This window comes from Cygnus olor, chromosome 4, assembly GCF_009769625.2.
Source record: "Cygnus olor isolate bCygOlo1 chromosome 4, bCygOlo1.pri.v2, whole genome shotgun sequence".
Lineage (NCBI taxonomy): Eukaryota > Metazoa > Chordata > Aves > Anseriformes > Anatidae > Cygnus > Cygnus olor.
This window is the reverse complement of record NC_049172.1, coordinates 7,042,828-7,060,144: the sequence shown is the minus strand read 5'-3', so window position 1 is coordinate 7,060,144 and position 17,317 is coordinate 7,042,828. Positions and strand designations below refer to the sequence as shown.

General features: G+C 38.3%; 1 protein-coding gene across 3 annotated transcripts in view; it reads right to left on the bottom strand.

Annotated features, from left to right (window-relative positions):
* The window catches only part of PPP3CA (protein phosphatase 3 catalytic subunit alpha), a 197,717-nt gene that overhangs the window by 38,167 nt on the left and 142,233 nt on the right, over positions 1-17,317 (bottom strand). For all 3 annotated transcript variants that reach the window (XM_040554881.1, XM_040554880.1, XM_040554882.1), the window contains exons 4-6: positions 12,258-12,369; positions 11,137-11,282; positions 8,737-8,876 (exon numbers count right to left, since the gene is read on the bottom strand). In XM_040554881.1, the coding sequence (XP_040410815.1) occupies positions 8,737-8,876; positions 11,137-11,282; positions 12,258-12,369 (398 nt within the window). The remainder of the gene's footprint in view (positions 1-8,736; positions 8,877-11,136; positions 11,283-12,257; positions 12,370-17,317) is intronic.

Below are 17,317 nucleotides of genomic sequence, written 5' to 3'. Positions count from 1 at the left end.
ACTTCTGAAAACTGGGGTCTATAATGAAAAATCTGATAGACAGTTGATTATGTTCATTATCAGTGCAGCTGCTCAAAATGTCTAGACTATTATTTTTTTTTCTATGGTATTCTTTTCATCCAGTGTTAAGTACTGCTTTTAAAGAAGATATAATGAAGTGGTAAAAAAAATGCTTCTAAATAGGTTCTTCTTTCCATTTCAAAGTAGAAAAGTTATTTTTTTTTTTTTAAATCTTTATCTTATTCTTTATACAACCATGGAAAATAGACTTCTATTAGCAGGTGTTGGCTCTTTTTCAGATTCTATAGGGTCCACTACCTAGAAGGACAGAGAGGCCAAATAGTGCTCCATGCACATGGAGGAAAATTGGGCTGCCATCTTTTCCTGCAAGTGAAGCATGATAATACTCCTATTACCAAACCTCAGCAGATGAGCAGCCTATCTGAATATTTTAGTTTAAAAAATGCAAAGCAACTCTGACTTATTTTTTCTTTAGCTGCTTGCTGAAGTGAGGGCTGGGGAGAAGCAAAGTTTTCAGCTGTATGCAGCTGTTACATATGCTTTACCAGTTTGACAAATACAGGACTTTAATTTTCAGCACTTTGTAAATATGAGTTTGCTCCTGCCTAAATGTGATTTCATGTTAAATAATATCCTTCAACACAAAATATAGAAAAACATTCTACAGTAATCTAGAGAAGCAAATCCAGAGATATAAAATATGAAATCCCGACGTTCTGGGCCTTGGGAGGACAGGATCTCACAGCCTTCAGACAAACAGCAGTAAGCCCTGGAAACTGCCAAACAACCAAAGATTATGGCAAAGGTTAATAGAAACAAGCTTCTACAGAAGAGAATTTCTACTTGGATTCTTGATTTTTTTTTCCTAATTAAAATTGCTGGATTTTCAAATCTTTCTTATCAAAACGGTCCTCCTGTAAGCAAATTCCCAACTTTTTTTCATGATTGCTACCCTTCCAGAAAGCCTCTCCTCCTTGCCCTGCTTTGCAGAGCCCAGGCTGTAATTCAGCTGAGCCAGAAATAAAACAGTTGGCCAAGAGAGAAAACAAACAAACAGAACCCCCCCACGCAACAGGCTTTTCCAGAACAACCTACCGCTCTGCCTGCGCTTCATGTGTCACGCTGAATCACAGAAGAGCAGTGACTCACAGAGAAAACAAAATACCCCAGTGCTAAACTAGAGATGTTATTCTCCATGGACTGTGTGTGTTATTCCCTCCTTCTGCACCCCTTTTTCATTAAAATTTCTCATGCATATTTTACTAGTTCGGAGGTATCTTTTGCATGATCCATTTCTTCTGTACAATTGTGAAATAGAAACAATACTTTGCTAATATGAACCAAAATGTTAGATACTGTCAAGCTGGTCTTCCAACAGCTGGAAAAATTGAATGGACTGCACAGCAAGCACACTCAGCTACACGTATACCTCAATAATTTCTACTTGTGTGCTGATCCACCACAAGGCTGTGCTGCCATTCAGAGAGACCTGGACAGGCTGGAGAGTTGGGCAGAGAGGAACCTCATGAAGCTCAGCAGAGGTGAATGCAGGGTCCTGCATCTAGGGAGGAATCACGGCATGCACCAGGGCAGGTTGGGGGCTGGCCTGCTGAAAAGCAGCCCTGTGGAGAAGGACCTGGAAGTCCTGGTAGACAACAGGTTAACCGTGAGCCAGCAATGGGCCCCTGTGGCCAAGAAGGCCGGTGGGATCCTGCCCTTCTTCTCAGCCCTGGAGAGGCCACATCTGGAGTGTCGTGTCCAGTGATGGGCTCCCCAGTACAAGAGAGACCTGGAGCTCCTGGAGAGAGCCCAGCAGAGGGCTACAAAGATGGTTAGGGGACTGGAGCATGCCTCTTATGAGGAAAGGCTGAGGGAGTTGAGCTTGTTTAGGCTGGAGAAGAGAGGGCTGAGAGGGGATTTTATCCCTATGTATAAATATCTGAAGGGAGGGTGTCAAGAGGATGAGGACAGACTCTCTTCAGTGGTGCCCACCAACAGAACAAGAGGCAATGGGCGCAAACTGCAACACAGGAAGTTCCACTTGAATATGTGAGGGTGACAGAGCACTGGAACAGGTTGCCCCAAGAGGTTGTGGAGTCTCCTTCTCTGGAGATACTCAGAACCCACCTGGATCTGATCCTGTGCAATGTGCTCTAGGTGACCCTGCTTGACAGGGGGTTGGACTAGATGATCTCCAGAGGTCCCTTCAAACCTTAACCATTCTGTGATTCTGTATTATTATTTGAACAAAGTTTATTTTGCATCCAGAAATGTTCTTACACTTTAAGACAACAGGCACAAGCACCTTGGGAGCATGGTTCTCCTTCATTCTGCATCAACACCATATCCTGAAGGCACTAACTCTTCAGGAAGCCTTTCAAAGCTACAAAAATACCAACAGTACATAAGAATAACAGCTTCCATCTCAGCCTCTGTTAGATCTCCCCAAATTACAGTGAATGATCCTACGCTCCAAGAGCCCAGTGATCTCCACCTCCCGCATGGCCTCAGAGGTCAGTTCCTAGCAGGCATAATTTAAAGGTTTCAGCCAAGCACAACTAGAGCCCTCGGCTAGATCTAGGATTAGAGGAAATGTGAAGATGGAGCTAAGCAACCTATCTGACATGGACAGGACAGAAAATGAGTCATACATTCGATAACGATGCTTTAAATATATTTTGAAATGTTTGTAACATAAAACAAACAAAAGAGGGTATCTACACATACTGGTTTTCTAGAAGGTAGGAGGAAATGACAAAGATCTACCAAGACAGTTGGCTTTCTTCCCCCCACATTCGCCCCCAGATGACTTTTTGGAAGCTGTAGAAGCAGCCATAGCAGGACAACAGCAGAACGTTCTGGCAACTTTTCTGCTCTTCACTAACCTGCCTTTAACCCTGCTACGTGCACCTGGCTAAATGCAACTTGGACAGGTGGCTAGTGTCATAGTAGTAACTTCAGAGCTTGATAATATATGTTAACATATTCACAAATTGCTCTTTTGATTAAATGTTTAATCATGAAAGCTCTTTTCAATATATGAGACAGAATGAATTTCTTAAAGGAATGATAATGACAAAATTCCCCGTCCTAATTAAAATAATCTTGTTTCTCCCTTTTATACTCATGACATCCAGCAGATTTTTACTACTGGTTAGCCAAATAACTGTGTATGCAGTTTTAACAGTTACAAATAATTACAAAGTTGTAAACCATTTACATTTTCTTCTCTTTTAGTGTTACACGATAATAACTGAAAAGACAAATCTTTGCCAAGCACAAGAAACTTTGGAAGCATCAGAGGAAAAGATGAGTAAGTAGTAAATCAAGTATTTCTTAGGAACACATGGCCTTGGAAATAGGCTTGATCTCCCACTGTGAACCAGTACCAAAAAAAAATTAATTTTTCTTCATATCCTTCACCATACCAATAATAAGGTGATGTGAACATTTCCTTAAAAAGAAGGCATTCAAATTTAACCCAACAACTTCATAAGATTGGATGCAGGTATAAAAAAGGTTTTCATCAAAACTGATTGACCTTGCACTTCAGTCATCAAAGGCCAAAGTCAAAAGCAAATGCTTTTGCTACTCCACAGTCCTAGGCAGCTGCTATCACAGCTCTTACTGCCTGTTTTCTCTTGCCCTTCATCGTGCTGTCTGCACTCAGAAATGGACTAGGGAGCTGCACTGGATTAGAACACAAACACGTATTTTTTTTCTGCAAAGTCATTCTTTTTAAGACTGGATGTGTTCCCAGGTCTGATGAAGTACATGAGCAATCCTACTAATACAGCTGATTGCATAATATGAAGGCAGCATAAGACTTCTGGCCTTGGAGATGGCAGAATGAAAAGGTGGGCAAAATAATCTGTTCAAAATGCTGCTAAAGCTCAAAAACATTCATGTAACTATGCCTCACACCTTAAGGTGAAAGGTGCTACAATCTTCAAAAGCTTTTTAGCACACATTTATCTAGTGCTTGCATACTCACAAACTCAAAATATGTGTAAAGTAAGCCACTGAAATGATGTGCTGGCAGGTCTAGAATTATTATTCTAACCCACAGCATCTGTAAGGCCAAGTCATTTCACTTTTGCCCAAGGCTAGCAAATGAAGAACATTCAGGGGTCTGCAACGCCAGCCACTCTTTGCTACCATTAAACATCTCTGCCTTCCTTTTTTTATTGCTTTTTAAAAATATAACAATGTAATCAACAGCCAAACACCTTTATATATCTCAGCATTCCCTAAGAACTAATATGAAGCTCACTAACAAGACCCATGAACCTAGAGTGCAATACCTGCAGAAAATTTCCAAGTAGTTGCTCTAGTTCTAAGTCCATCCGTTGGCTTGGGCCGGACTCGTGCCACTCTTGTGCTCTTGTTAACAGTTATTAATTAACCAAGTCTCATACACATAAATCAATCCCAGAAAGCGAGTGTTTAGCTTCTGCATGTGCTTACTCCTGATAGGAAGCCCTTTCCACAGGACAAGACACAGTTAATTACCTCAGTGGCGTAACCAAACTCCTGAAATTCTTTACCAGAGCTTTGACACAAAGGAAATTAAACAAGCTGGGCTCAGATCCAATTGCAATTTTCACGGTTAGGACTACATTCGCTCATAGTAACTTTGTCTAAATGTGATGAAAGAATATTTTAATTCTTCATCCGTCCCATAAATCTCCTGGGAACAATGACATTCATGATCCTAGTATGGTTTGGAAAGGAGAGTTTTCCCTCCTGCCTCACAATTGCCTAAACCCACTTACTGGCTGTCTCTCCTTAAGTTAGTACTATTTTTCTGAGGGGAAAAAAGTCTAGCTGACTTCTTCAAGCTTTCCGTTCAGTGAAAGAAGCCATTCTCAATATAAGTAGCAGCATACCTTGTCAGGTTAGATGCATTTCTCACAGAAATGCTCAAGTTACTGTAACCCTTCTCCATGAAGTAAGTGCAATGGGTCATTGGCAAGATCAGTACAACCAGCCAAGCACAAATAAATATACACTAAATAAATACAAAGCAAAGCTACATACTCTGATAAACAAAGAGGAAACACCTTTACTGGCAATCGGCTGAAAAATATGTTAAAAAAAAAGACAAAACAAAAACAACACACTCAAGGAAAAATTACTTCCTTTGTTTGTAACATTTCCTGAATACAAAGTAATTTTCTATGGGTTAGGATGGAAGAAAAGTTTGCTTTAATAATTAAAAACTAATTTACACAACTAGCACTCCATTAATTATTTTTTACTCTTTCAAGAAATTGCATCAACTAACATGACCAAAACTGTAAAGGTCATATGAGCTTTTATTTCAGAAAAGGGAAATGAAATCTCATCACTGTTGTTCTTTGTTTACTTTAAGGTACAAAGAAATTAAATACATTTCCAAAAATTACTTTTTTCTCTAGCATTGTGTTACTGCTATTTCCCAGGATGCACAGATTTTGGCAATCTACAGTGTGAATTGTTGCTGGATACAAAAGACATTTATTAAGTCCTCACTCTTAGCACCCTTGAAAATTAAGCTATTCTTTACATCTCTAAATGACAGGTTAGGTCTGTAATTTCCAGAACTGAGATTTTACAGTGCTAGCCATACTAGCTTCAAGGACTGTTATACAAAAGGAAATTTCTTGAAGAAAACCTTGATCAGTTTGAAATTCAATAGACTGTGAGAGATCACCTAATAAAAGTAGTGAAAAGATTGTCAGATTAATGTAAACTACATTCTTTGTAATTTCTCATATATATTTAGCTCATACAAATGGCTCAACAGTTCACAAATGAGTTGTGGATGAATAGAGAAGACTGAATGTACTACTGAGCTGGAAAGCCCAATTAACACATTGCATGTACACGGAAAGCTGCATTACTGTTGAATGCATCTTTCTCATAGCATTTTGTTATAACTCTAAAATCACTTTAAAAGTCACTTGGAATTTGCCATGATCATGAACATGTCTGACAAAATGACAACTATCTATTACTGATTCTTCCTGTAATTAAGAGATCTTAATCATCTAGAAATCATTTTTCTGGCTTGCATGTCTCTGAAATCTTTCTGACCTTCCTACAAAATGCCCACTGCTATCTTTTAACTTTCCATTCTGGAAATGGCTAAGAACTTTTATTTATCAAAGAATAAACAAAGTCCATTCTACCAACGGACAGGAAGGACAGCCTTGAGGAAGGACAGCCTAATTAAGTCATTTCTCTACAAGCTGAGCTGCTGTTTAGGAAAACATGCTCCTTTTCTTAGGAGCTAACTAGAAAAGGCAAGCAAAACTAGATGCTGCACTGTGTAATCATGGATTCTTTTATTATTATTATTATTATTTTTTGCCATGAATTATCATTAGGTAAGCAATTAGTGAACTTAAAAACAATTAGGTACTTCTTTTTAGAGTAACACTTGCTTTTATATAATCTCGGATAAAGTTGGCACCAAGCTAGGCATCTGCTAGTGTCGTTACGCAGTTCCATTTCCCCTCACACGTTACCTCACAACTAGGCATCTTGCAAATATTTCATCTTTTCCTGAATATGCACTTTTCTGAATATGAAACAGAATACAGACTAGATCTGATATCTTACATTTTCAGGAGAAAAATGGATATATACTTTAGGGGAATTTTAGGGTAATTTTGAGAAACAACCCTGGAAGACAACCCTAAAATCTAAAAGGTGCTCTGAAGAAGTACATAACAAGCATCTGAGCACAAGGCATGTCTGCAAGGCTTTTCACATTTCAAGAGAGGTTCATGAGAGGAAACTGCTATTACTCATTATTTGTAGTGAACAGTGCCTGGGAGTCCTAGGCATGCGTCAAGCGCAGTGTTCAGTGTTATTCAAAGGAAGAGGAATGATTTTAGCCCTCGGAGTCATAAGCCCATTTCTCCACAGATCAATTGTTTGCAACAGTTTGACACCTTCTTTCATAATGAGACCAAACACATTTATTGAGCACATTCCAGGCTTTATTGATCTGAGCACTGTGGTATTACTTATCCACAAAAGGTGCGTGTGGACAGCACAGGCTGCGGTACAAACTGCTTTGTTCTCAGCCCATCCCATGCTGGAGCAATTACAGCTCAGAGAAAGGAGTAGGTAAACTAATTTCTATAGGTCAACCCATCAGTTACCTTTCTGCTAACATTACCAACTAGGGGGCCGATTCTAGCAGCTCTGTCTCCTGGTTACTGGTGGAAGTCATTGATTTCTTTCCACATGTTACTAAACAGCTAAGGGTCAGCTGCATTCCAGGTGAGGTCTTCTGAGATCACTAAAAAAGCTGGATTCCTCATTTCTGATGACGTCTTATGGAAAACTTAGACCTGCATATCGCTAGCATGGACTGAAGTAGAACTGATCCCTTCAGAAGATTCAACAACCTCTTAACATTTTGACTGAACCCTTTTTTTAAAAAAATGAAGATTTCACTGAATACATTTCTCATTCTGCCACTCAACCTCCCCCTCTGTCAGTTCCATTCCACTCTTTTCCTTGCAAGCTTGCCTGAACTACCCTAACAACAACAAAAAAACCTCAAAATCCCTACAGTGTACACCTCAAAATCACCACCACTGTTCATAAGGTAACACAGACTCTTCTTATGATGAAGAGAGAACGGAAGCAGCACTTGAGTAGTTCTTCACCAGCAGCTCAAGCACACCTGCAGGGTTTCTACTGCCTGGTGTCCACAGGACTCTAGAAACCAAGAAACCTACCACTGGGAATGGAAAAAGGCAGCAACCAGCTACACGTCAGACCAAACTGAGAAAAGGGAACTGGTTGATTGCTTTGGTTTCCCTGTGTGCTGACAAGGGCACATTCCCCATCACCCAAAGAAAGGCACTGCTTCAATGTACAGTAGTTAGAGTCTCCCGACTCTTTACACTGATAGAGACACATAAAAACCATGCTTAAAGGATAGAATTTTACAATAACTACTAAGCAGAAAAGGAACAGAAAGCTTCCTTTAAACAGTCAGAAACTGACCCACAGGTTTCTTTTAGATTTGCTTCTATACCCACTACTATTACTTTTCGGTAATATTCTCAGGTTTATTTTTAACACATATAAAAAGAAATCACTTAAAGATAATTATAATTTGATGTCCTTGCATTTAAATCCATACACGTTTCTGCAAGAACATCACAGGCAAGTTGTCTACATTTCAGCTCTTAGCAAGTCCGATTTAACCAATACTGTTCAAATACTAAATTTCATGGGAAGAACTAGTCCCAAATTTAAGCAGAAGTTCAACAGACCTGGAAAAAACGTGCCTGTGTGGAGAAATCAATTTTTACCTACCCTGCAGAGCAATAGGTAGTGAGTCTTCTAACGCTAGTATTTTTCATTCAAAATTAACTACATTTCTAGTTTGAAACTTAAAAGTTAACTACCCCTTTTTAAAAGAATCAAGTTCATTCCCTACCTTCCAAGGAGAAAAATAAATGAAATACATGGGCTTTGGTGAATAAAATTAAGTCATTTAGGTTTTTACAGTTGTATGAAGAAGGCAAGAGACAAATAAAAGACGAATTTACTTGAAAGTAAGCCCAGCCTGCAGGGAAAAAAAAGGGCCAGACCTCTTCACAACCCAATTATCTAAGAAGCACTGTAAACTTCAAGCGAACATTTATACCAAACCAGAACAAGTTGACACAGAGAAATCCATTAAATCAAAGAAGTAATGTTCACCTGTAGAAGTACGAGCACCCCCTGACTGTGTTGTGAGTAAAGTGTTCCTGAGTCTTCTCATTTCCAAAGTCCTCTAATGGATCTGACCACAGGATGTCACACATAGGTCCGTATGCAGGTGGTTCCTTGAATCGATCTAACTAAGAAAAATAGGAGACAAAGAAATACTAACTTCTTTCAATAGAAACACTGAAGCAAAGGTATTATTTTTTTCATTCCATAGGTTGCCAAACTAACACCCAAAGCAAACTACTTTTCAGCTTTGGGTTACTCTCAGCTTTAAAGCACCGAATTTTGAATAACAGTAAAATGTTCCTTGCTAACACTGATGAAGAGAAGCAGTACTAGATATAGATGAAAAATGAAGAGATACAGTGGATTCCCATTCAATGTGATTTTTTTTCCTTTTTTTTATGTTTTTTGTGAATATGGAAAAAAGATAGTAATTCTGTATTTTGTGATTTTTCAAATATCATTGCACTTGATTAATGTGACAGACAATTCAAGAAAAAAATACAAGTTATTTCAAAACTAGCTCCCATTTTAATTTCAATACATTCATATATATACACACATATATATATACATTCATATATATAAACATTTCTGCATTACAGCATCTTGCCATGGTATTCCTGTTGCTCCCATAACACTAGCTCTAATTAAGCAGCTAAAAATTAGTGTTTCTGCCTGGTATTAAAAGACCACTGGCATTAAAAATTTAAATTATATAGAATCACACTGCATATAAGAGTATAACAAAATATGAAAATATTAGAAAGCAGTATTCCTCTGTAAGCATCCTTTAATACAAAAACAGTCCTTGTTAAGATGGCTGTAAGAGTGAAGCCAGCAGTCCAAAACATTCTCTAGAAAGAAAGAGGATCTTTCTCTCCAGAAAGATCAAGTGAAGATTTGATAATTTAAAAAAAAAAAAAAAAGTAATTTTCAACCAGAAAGAAGTGGTCTTACCTGTTTGCAACACCAAGTTAAAGAGTCTTAATGAGACCACCACAATTTTATCTTTGCATCCTCATTATGAAATATTCATAGCATACCTACACTTCTAACTTATTTCAACCCTCTAAGCAATTAATGCTTTTGTAGCTATAACTCATTTAAATTAAATAACAATTCATAAATATGCAAAAACAATTCCTACTGATTGCCAAAGATGAATAAACCTGCTGGGGAAGGGGGGGGGGAGGGGGTTGAAGTGAAGATGTTAATGATCCTAATCTAGAATCTAAGCACTAAACAATGTTGCAAACAATGTTGCTCTGCTATTACACTGTGCAAAGCCAGCTAATTTTCAGGCAGAGAATATTTTAGCTTAATGAGATAGTGACCCTTTAACTCAGAAACCAAACTTTGTATTCAGTAATTTTTGAAAGTGCTGTCAATATCTTAATCTAATTGCATTTAAATCAGAATATGTAATTACTGGTTTAAGAATTATATTTTTAAACAATATTTATTTCTTAGTAGGCTAAAAATTAACCTTAGAATACAATTCATCTTTCAGTATCTGTAAGTTTCAGAAGTGTATACCCATATTTACAAGTTTCAAACTGCATGCAAGAAATATGAAATCTTTACTACTAGAAACACTAAAAACGAATGGGTTAAATATCTCTTTTACCAAAACACATGAAAAGAATTAATCCTTGATAGCATGCAACAACACTAGAGTGCATAAAGATACTGTTTGATATTGTCTAAGTGGGGCTCAGTAAATTGGTGCTTATATTATACTCTTGCGTTATGAAAAGTTTCTTATAAGCACTGCACACCGAAGCACAGTACTATTAAAATCATGGCAGAAAATTTTGACAATGAAGCTCTTGACTTTTTTTTTTTTTTAAGTAATAATGTTTTGACTACAATTATTGCTATCATATCACAATTTTTATTATATTATTTAGGTATTGTGAGATTTTTCTAGAAATTATATATATATATATATATATATATATATATATATATATATATATATATATTTAACTTCTCTCCAAGAGTGCAGAATGCGTAACAAGGTGCAAGGAATCATCAGGTGGTATGCTCACAATCTGCCAATAGATTTTACTTAAAGAAATTAATGTTGTGTTCATTTGTTCCTAAATACTGATTTCCCTAATGCAGTTTTTTTTTCAGAAAAAAAGATGATAAATCCTGCGTTATACTGGATGCTGGTGATTTCTTCACCTCAATAAAACACCACTAATTGCAGCAATTCCTTTTACATTCTATTTAAAAAGACCTTTAAAAGACACTAATGTCAATGTGAATGTCAAAATGACATACAAGCATCTTACACAAATGAAAGTGAGAAAGGATTCAATTTCTAGTTATCAGTGATTAACCGTTCTCTCATTAGACCTAAGCACTACTCAGACTTACTTTTCTGATGTCATCTAAGGTGTTGATCTCTGGAGACAAGCCACCATGTACACACAAGAATTGTTGGTTCATCAGAGCAGCCAAGGGAAGGCAGTCAAAGGCATCCATGCAGGCATCGTATACTCGTTCTGAATATTTGATTTTACCTTTTAAAGATTAAAATGGTATCAAAAAGTGCAACCAACGCTTAAGAGGAAAACAACAATAGAATGCTACTTAACCCTAATCTTGCTGTCACTGCTCTCTCTTGCACTGAGAACTACAGCGAAGCTTGCTTCATGCAAAAAAAACCTTTAAGGCTACTGTTATTCATTGGTGGAAAAATTCTTCATTTACTATTTGAGGCGAAACTAACAGAAGTTCTGCAAAGTTCATTACATTTTTCTTAAAAACTGTAAATAACCAATTTAATATGCCATTGTTGTCTCCCATGAAACCTATACAGCAAGGCTTAAAAAGTCTGCTGAATGGTAATCAGCTACTACATTTTCACTCAAAGCTCTCTATGAAGTAATCAGAACTTTAGCCCAGTCCCTTACAATTAATTATCTACCGAAAGACCATTATGAAATGAATGAGGTGGTACAATGAAGCTGAAATGTTAATTTACCAATGTGCATATTAAAGTCAGAAAACCATGAAGCCTTTGAGCCAATTAACATTTCCTTTATACCCACTGCTAAAAAGGCAACAGAGGAGTATGGCAATAGCTTCAGTTTACAGTGCCACAGAAAAAAGTTTCATTGTGCAAGTGAAGGTCTACACTTAATGAGCTTTTGTGTGTCACTGCATCCTTTCTTGCAATACAGAAAGGAATTCCTATAAAAAGAGCATACCAAGAAGTGTAAACCAACTTACAGGGCAAGAGTGAATTGCACTTCTGATCAGAAGTTAGCTCAGAGACTAATCCCCTCCTTTCTCCACCACCGAGACACCCTCCCCAACCCCTGCAGGATGACGGCCCACTCGGGGAACAGGGATGACAACTGAAAATTGCTCAGAGTAAACATTAGGAGTACCTTAAAAATTACTGATAGTTAAAGCAAGTATCAAATACAAAATAACAAAACGAAGCCGTTGAACAGGGATTAAAGACAAGACAGGCTATAAGGTACACTTACATTCTTGCTTAAATGTGAAATACTCTGTTAAATGTCTACATTCATGATTCCCACGAAGTAAAAACAGTGTTTTGGGGTAAAGGATTTTCAAGGCCCACAAGTACAGCACACACTGCAAAGCAGAAACAAGAAAGAGAAACATAATTTATAATTCATTACAAAATTCAACCACTATGTTCCCCCCCCCAACACCAAAAAGAAGCAGCAGCAGAAAAAGTACTCTGCATGAAACATGTTTTCAACACTTAAACTTCATTGTTCATGTATTTATTACATGCAAACATCTCTCCTTGGTGAAACCCGGACTGGCAGAAGCTAGTATCAGTGTTCTCTGATATCAAAGTCTCTGACTTTGGCTAAATGAATCCCTGCTCAGCCTTCAGTTGTTACAGCTATCAAGAATGCCATGCATCTCCAAAACAAAATGCGTACACTCCACCTGGAAGGCGAGGCAGAAATCTGCTGTGGAAACCATTTCACCGGAAGATCTGCATATCCTGCCTGAAGAAAGACTGTTGCCCTAGAACAATTTAACCCACACTTCAGGAAATACCTTAGCTTCCAGTATTACAGAATTTCTACAGGAATACTTGTAACAAACACTTGCTTGTTATTCGCTTTATGCTGTTCCGCACAGACAAGAAAAAAAAATCCATAAAGCTCTTGCATTAAATGCAGTTACTACAAAGCTTCAGATAAAGCCTTTTGTCTTTCCAGACTTCGATTTGAGATGACATTTCTTATAGACATGTTTTTAAAAGGTAGAAAAGAAGACTTGGAGGGGCAGTCTGTGGTGAGACCTCTCGAGAACATCTGAACAAAATAGTTGTTTTGAAACAAAATTGACATGGCACCAACGTCAAAGCATTAAGAAGCTCCTGACAGATGAATAAATTTGCAACCTTCACAGAATATTTATCCCTTGCATGACGGCCCTGGCCAGGTACCTGGCTGACAAGCTGGCAGCTCCAGGGAAGCCAATGGAAATGAGACACGTCCCATCTCATCCCACAAGACTGCTGGATGCGCTCAGCCTTCCCACTGCTGCCAAGCTGATGAGCCCACTGTTCAGAAGAACGTGGCAAGGACCATGATGGCGTGGGGAAAAGTGAGCTACAAAACTGTCTGAACGATTTCTCCTCCAGCCCTTCCTTTTGTAAGTACCCACCAACTGCACGATTGTTGCACAAGAAACAAAAGGTGTCAAAATTCAACACTTTCATTAGCAACCATCCCCTAATTACCTCCCTTCATTCTGTTGGGGAGTTTAGTTACCTTAATAACCAACAGCCCGGAATCTGGAAATGTACTTCTAATAGTGGTTTCTGCCTAGGGGAAACCCAGCATTTTTGTCAGTTTCATGCCTCTAAATATAAACAGTATGAATTCCCTTCTATGATTCAGAATGTCTTCATAAAAAGGAATAGAAGATTTATGTTAATCATATCTGAACATTTTGATCTCTGCTCTCATTTGCTTTACAGTCATCATCTTAAAGAAAACATAATGCCGCATTTTTCCATTTGTGCTAAAACTCACACTATCTATAGATAATTACACAGCAGCAGGGGTTTTACAATGCTGCACTTTGTCTTGAATTTATTGTGCGTAAACATCTAGATGCTCTGTCTGGACTCCGTAATTTGTTTGTTTATTCAGAGGCTTTAGAGGTAGGTTAAAAAGTAGAGAAGATACAGGCAGCACCCTCCAGTACTTAAAAATATAAATAAATAAATAAATAAAAATCAATCCTCCCACTTGGGAAGGTAAGGAAGGGCTCCCAGGCTCACATTGCCTCCTCCACCTACCAGGTGTTACTGCCACCCCAGGCAGCAAGAAGAAATGTCCAAACACTACGCACACGATGTTGACCTAATCCAGTGGGAAATTATGCTGTTGGGTTGCAGGCTTTAACGGCCTCAGGTTGTGCCAGGGGAGGTTTAGATTGGTATTAGGAGGAATTTCTTCATGGAGAAGGTGGTCAAGCCTTGGAACGGGCTGCCCAGGGAAGTGGTGGAGTCCCCATCCCTGGAGGTACTTAAGAGAGGTGTGGACATGGCTCTGAGGGACATGGTTTAGCGATGGGACGTGGCAGGTCAGGCTGATGGTTGGACTTGATGAACTTGAAGGTCATTCCCAACCTAGATGAGTCTATGAATTACGTGCTGTGGCTCAAAACAATCATGAGGGGTGTGCCTAGGGAAGGCTGCATAGACAGGGAAGACTTGGCTTTGAGGATTTCACTTCAATAGGCAAGAAAGCCTGGACTCTCCACGTTACCAGCAAAATTCTCCAAATCTGACGATGACTGCTTGGTTTCATCATTTTTCCAAGAACTCAATTCTTTTAACTTATAGGTTAATGCAAAAATTTGAGGTAAATGCTGCAAGACAAGATGATTAAAGTGACACCTCCATTCATCCAAAAAAAGTTCCAACCATAAAAAAAGTTGTATTGAAGCTACCCTAGAGCTTCTAGTTCTGCCAAATCACTTTATAATTTAGGAAAGCACAACATTTAGTGCATAGATGAAAAGCTTCATTAAGAAAAAAAAATAGAGTTGGTTATATTTTCCTTTTAAGTTTTTCAAATTCATAACGCCTTGGCAAGATTGAAATGAGCACAAAATACTTAAAGTATCATCCAGGTCTAGGAAGCAAGGCAAATAAGGAAAACTAAGTTTTATCTTTTTTTGCATTTGGTACTTGCTTATAGTTAGATCACTTTGTTTGCTTATCATACTTTTATTTTTCCATGTTCTCTTTGAAGCATTCAAGAGAACTGGAGAAGATAAGGGGGAAGCAACACAGTCCAGAAAATACCATATTTCAAAGCTACTCCTCAAGAAACATAAGCCCAGCCTTCACAATTTGTGTTGTTTTCAGTACTATCATATTTAAGGCTTATTTTCTTTAGATATTTCCTTTGTCTCCCTTTTCTGTTCAGAAGTCCACTGACGTAATATCATAAGAATAAACGAGAGCTAATTAGCAGATTTTTTTACCTTGCAAACTAAACAACAAATATGAAGGTGACAGTTTTTCATGGCTTTTCAACTTAGTCATTTATATACAAAAAAGTAAAGTCCAGAAAGCATAAGAAAACTTGTTTAAAACAAATGAACAAAAAAATGAACATTTACTGAAGTCAATTTGCTGTTGAAAATCTGAGTTTATAATCTCTGGTTATTTGGTAGTGTTGCTTCCCAGTAGCAAAACTTTAAAATCTCTTCTTTTCTCCAAGTTTTGTTATTATTAATAATATGCTACACGTCATCTTTGCTGTGGCTCTCCATAAAACGTACAGGAGTAACTTTGCAACCCAGACGTCCCTAAGGTAAGAACAAAGAGGTGATCTGCCCGGCTCCCAGCTCCTACAGTAGTCAAGCTGTTTTCCTGCTGAGGCTCTGGCAGCCTCACCACCAGGAAAAAAGGTCTATGCAATTAAGTGCTATGTAAGCCAAAGAAGCATATTTTCAAAATGGACTAGGGATTTAACTCCATTGTTGCATGCTGAGTTGGAGCCTTCTCACAATTTTAAGTCTCAGCTCCTTCTGAAAAGGGAAAGCAAGAATCCCAGACCTCCTTCCACAAATCTCACATTAAGTGCTCAAAGCAAGTAACCTTGAAAAAGTTACCCTTGCCACTAGATTGCAACCACAGCAACACAGCCCTCTGCCTCCTGTGTGCTCTTTCACTGATGATGCCAAGAAGAAAAAGCTGTAGCTCACTGCTAGCTCTACAGCTTTGTACGTGTAACAAAAGATGAACTCTTCCTCCAAATGACCGATGCCATCGGGCACTCCCCCAGCACAAGAAGTTCAATGTGAATAAACACAAGGTAATTCATACTCAAAAAGATAATTTGAGCCATACGTTACTAAGATCTCTACTGACGCTCTCTGAACAGTATTTTAGCACAGCTCCTTCACTCTACCTAACACACATCTCATCTAAATATAAAAACTGCATTATTTTAACTGCACTGCAGTAATTGTATCATTGCAGTACCTAGTACAGATGCAGCTTTCTAAAATGGAATAGTTATCCCGAAGGAAACTATGTGCCTTTTTACACACAACTGCACTCACACTACTAGTACCATTCATTGTGGCATTATTTCAGAGACAAATAAAGACAGGTTGCATCTGTCACCAAAACACATGCCACTGATGCAAATACTTTTCTGAACTACCTACATCAACCACACCTTCAGTGACAACTTACAGTTCTTGCCACAAGTATTCTTTGCCAACGTGCTCTTATTTTGCCAGTTCTTTGTGTTTCAAAAAGAAGTGCTCAAAAACGTAGAGGTTGGATGTTTAAAAATTAAAAAGGCTACTGCCGTGGAAATCTACTTCTCGTGGACTAACGGTGAAACCGTTCCTTGCAGTCAGGGTCTCAGCTGGTTCCAAAATGTTGTTGAAGAATTCAGTTCTAATCATTCAACCTTTGTTTAATTTATTGTTTTTAAACATCTGCTGAATATTCCCAAGCTGCTTTGGGAACTTGTTTTGACACTTGCACGGTACTTTAGCACCTCTAGATTTTAATTACTGAAACACACTCTTCTAGCTGGTCTCCCAGATGGTTTTATTAAAAACGATCACATGCAAAACATCGCTACTCGCCTTATACTCTTTCCTAGTGTTTAAAACACATTACACCCATTTCAGCCTTTTGGAAGGATTTCAATTTATACCAAAAAGGTGAGCAGATAATTTTTGTTTTTAATGTTCCACTAATTCTTATAAGTAGTACTTTCTAAACAAAAATTTAAGTGCTGGCTCCTAGCTCTCTTTATTGGACCTCGTGTCTTGGCCCAAGCTGTTTTCTATGGAAAAAAGTCCCAGAGAGATATGGAAGAAATGAGGGGAAAACAGTGCAAGTGACCTTCACAGCACCGTCCTGCGCTCTCTCCCTGCATCCCAAATGTGTTCTTGGTACGCTGGTGGCTCACTCTGGAAGAGCTGATGCAGGCTGCTACCTGGGAGGACAGTCCTGACACAAACAGGTGTTCTAATCTGGGAATCTGATATAGAGAAAAATAACTTGAATTTG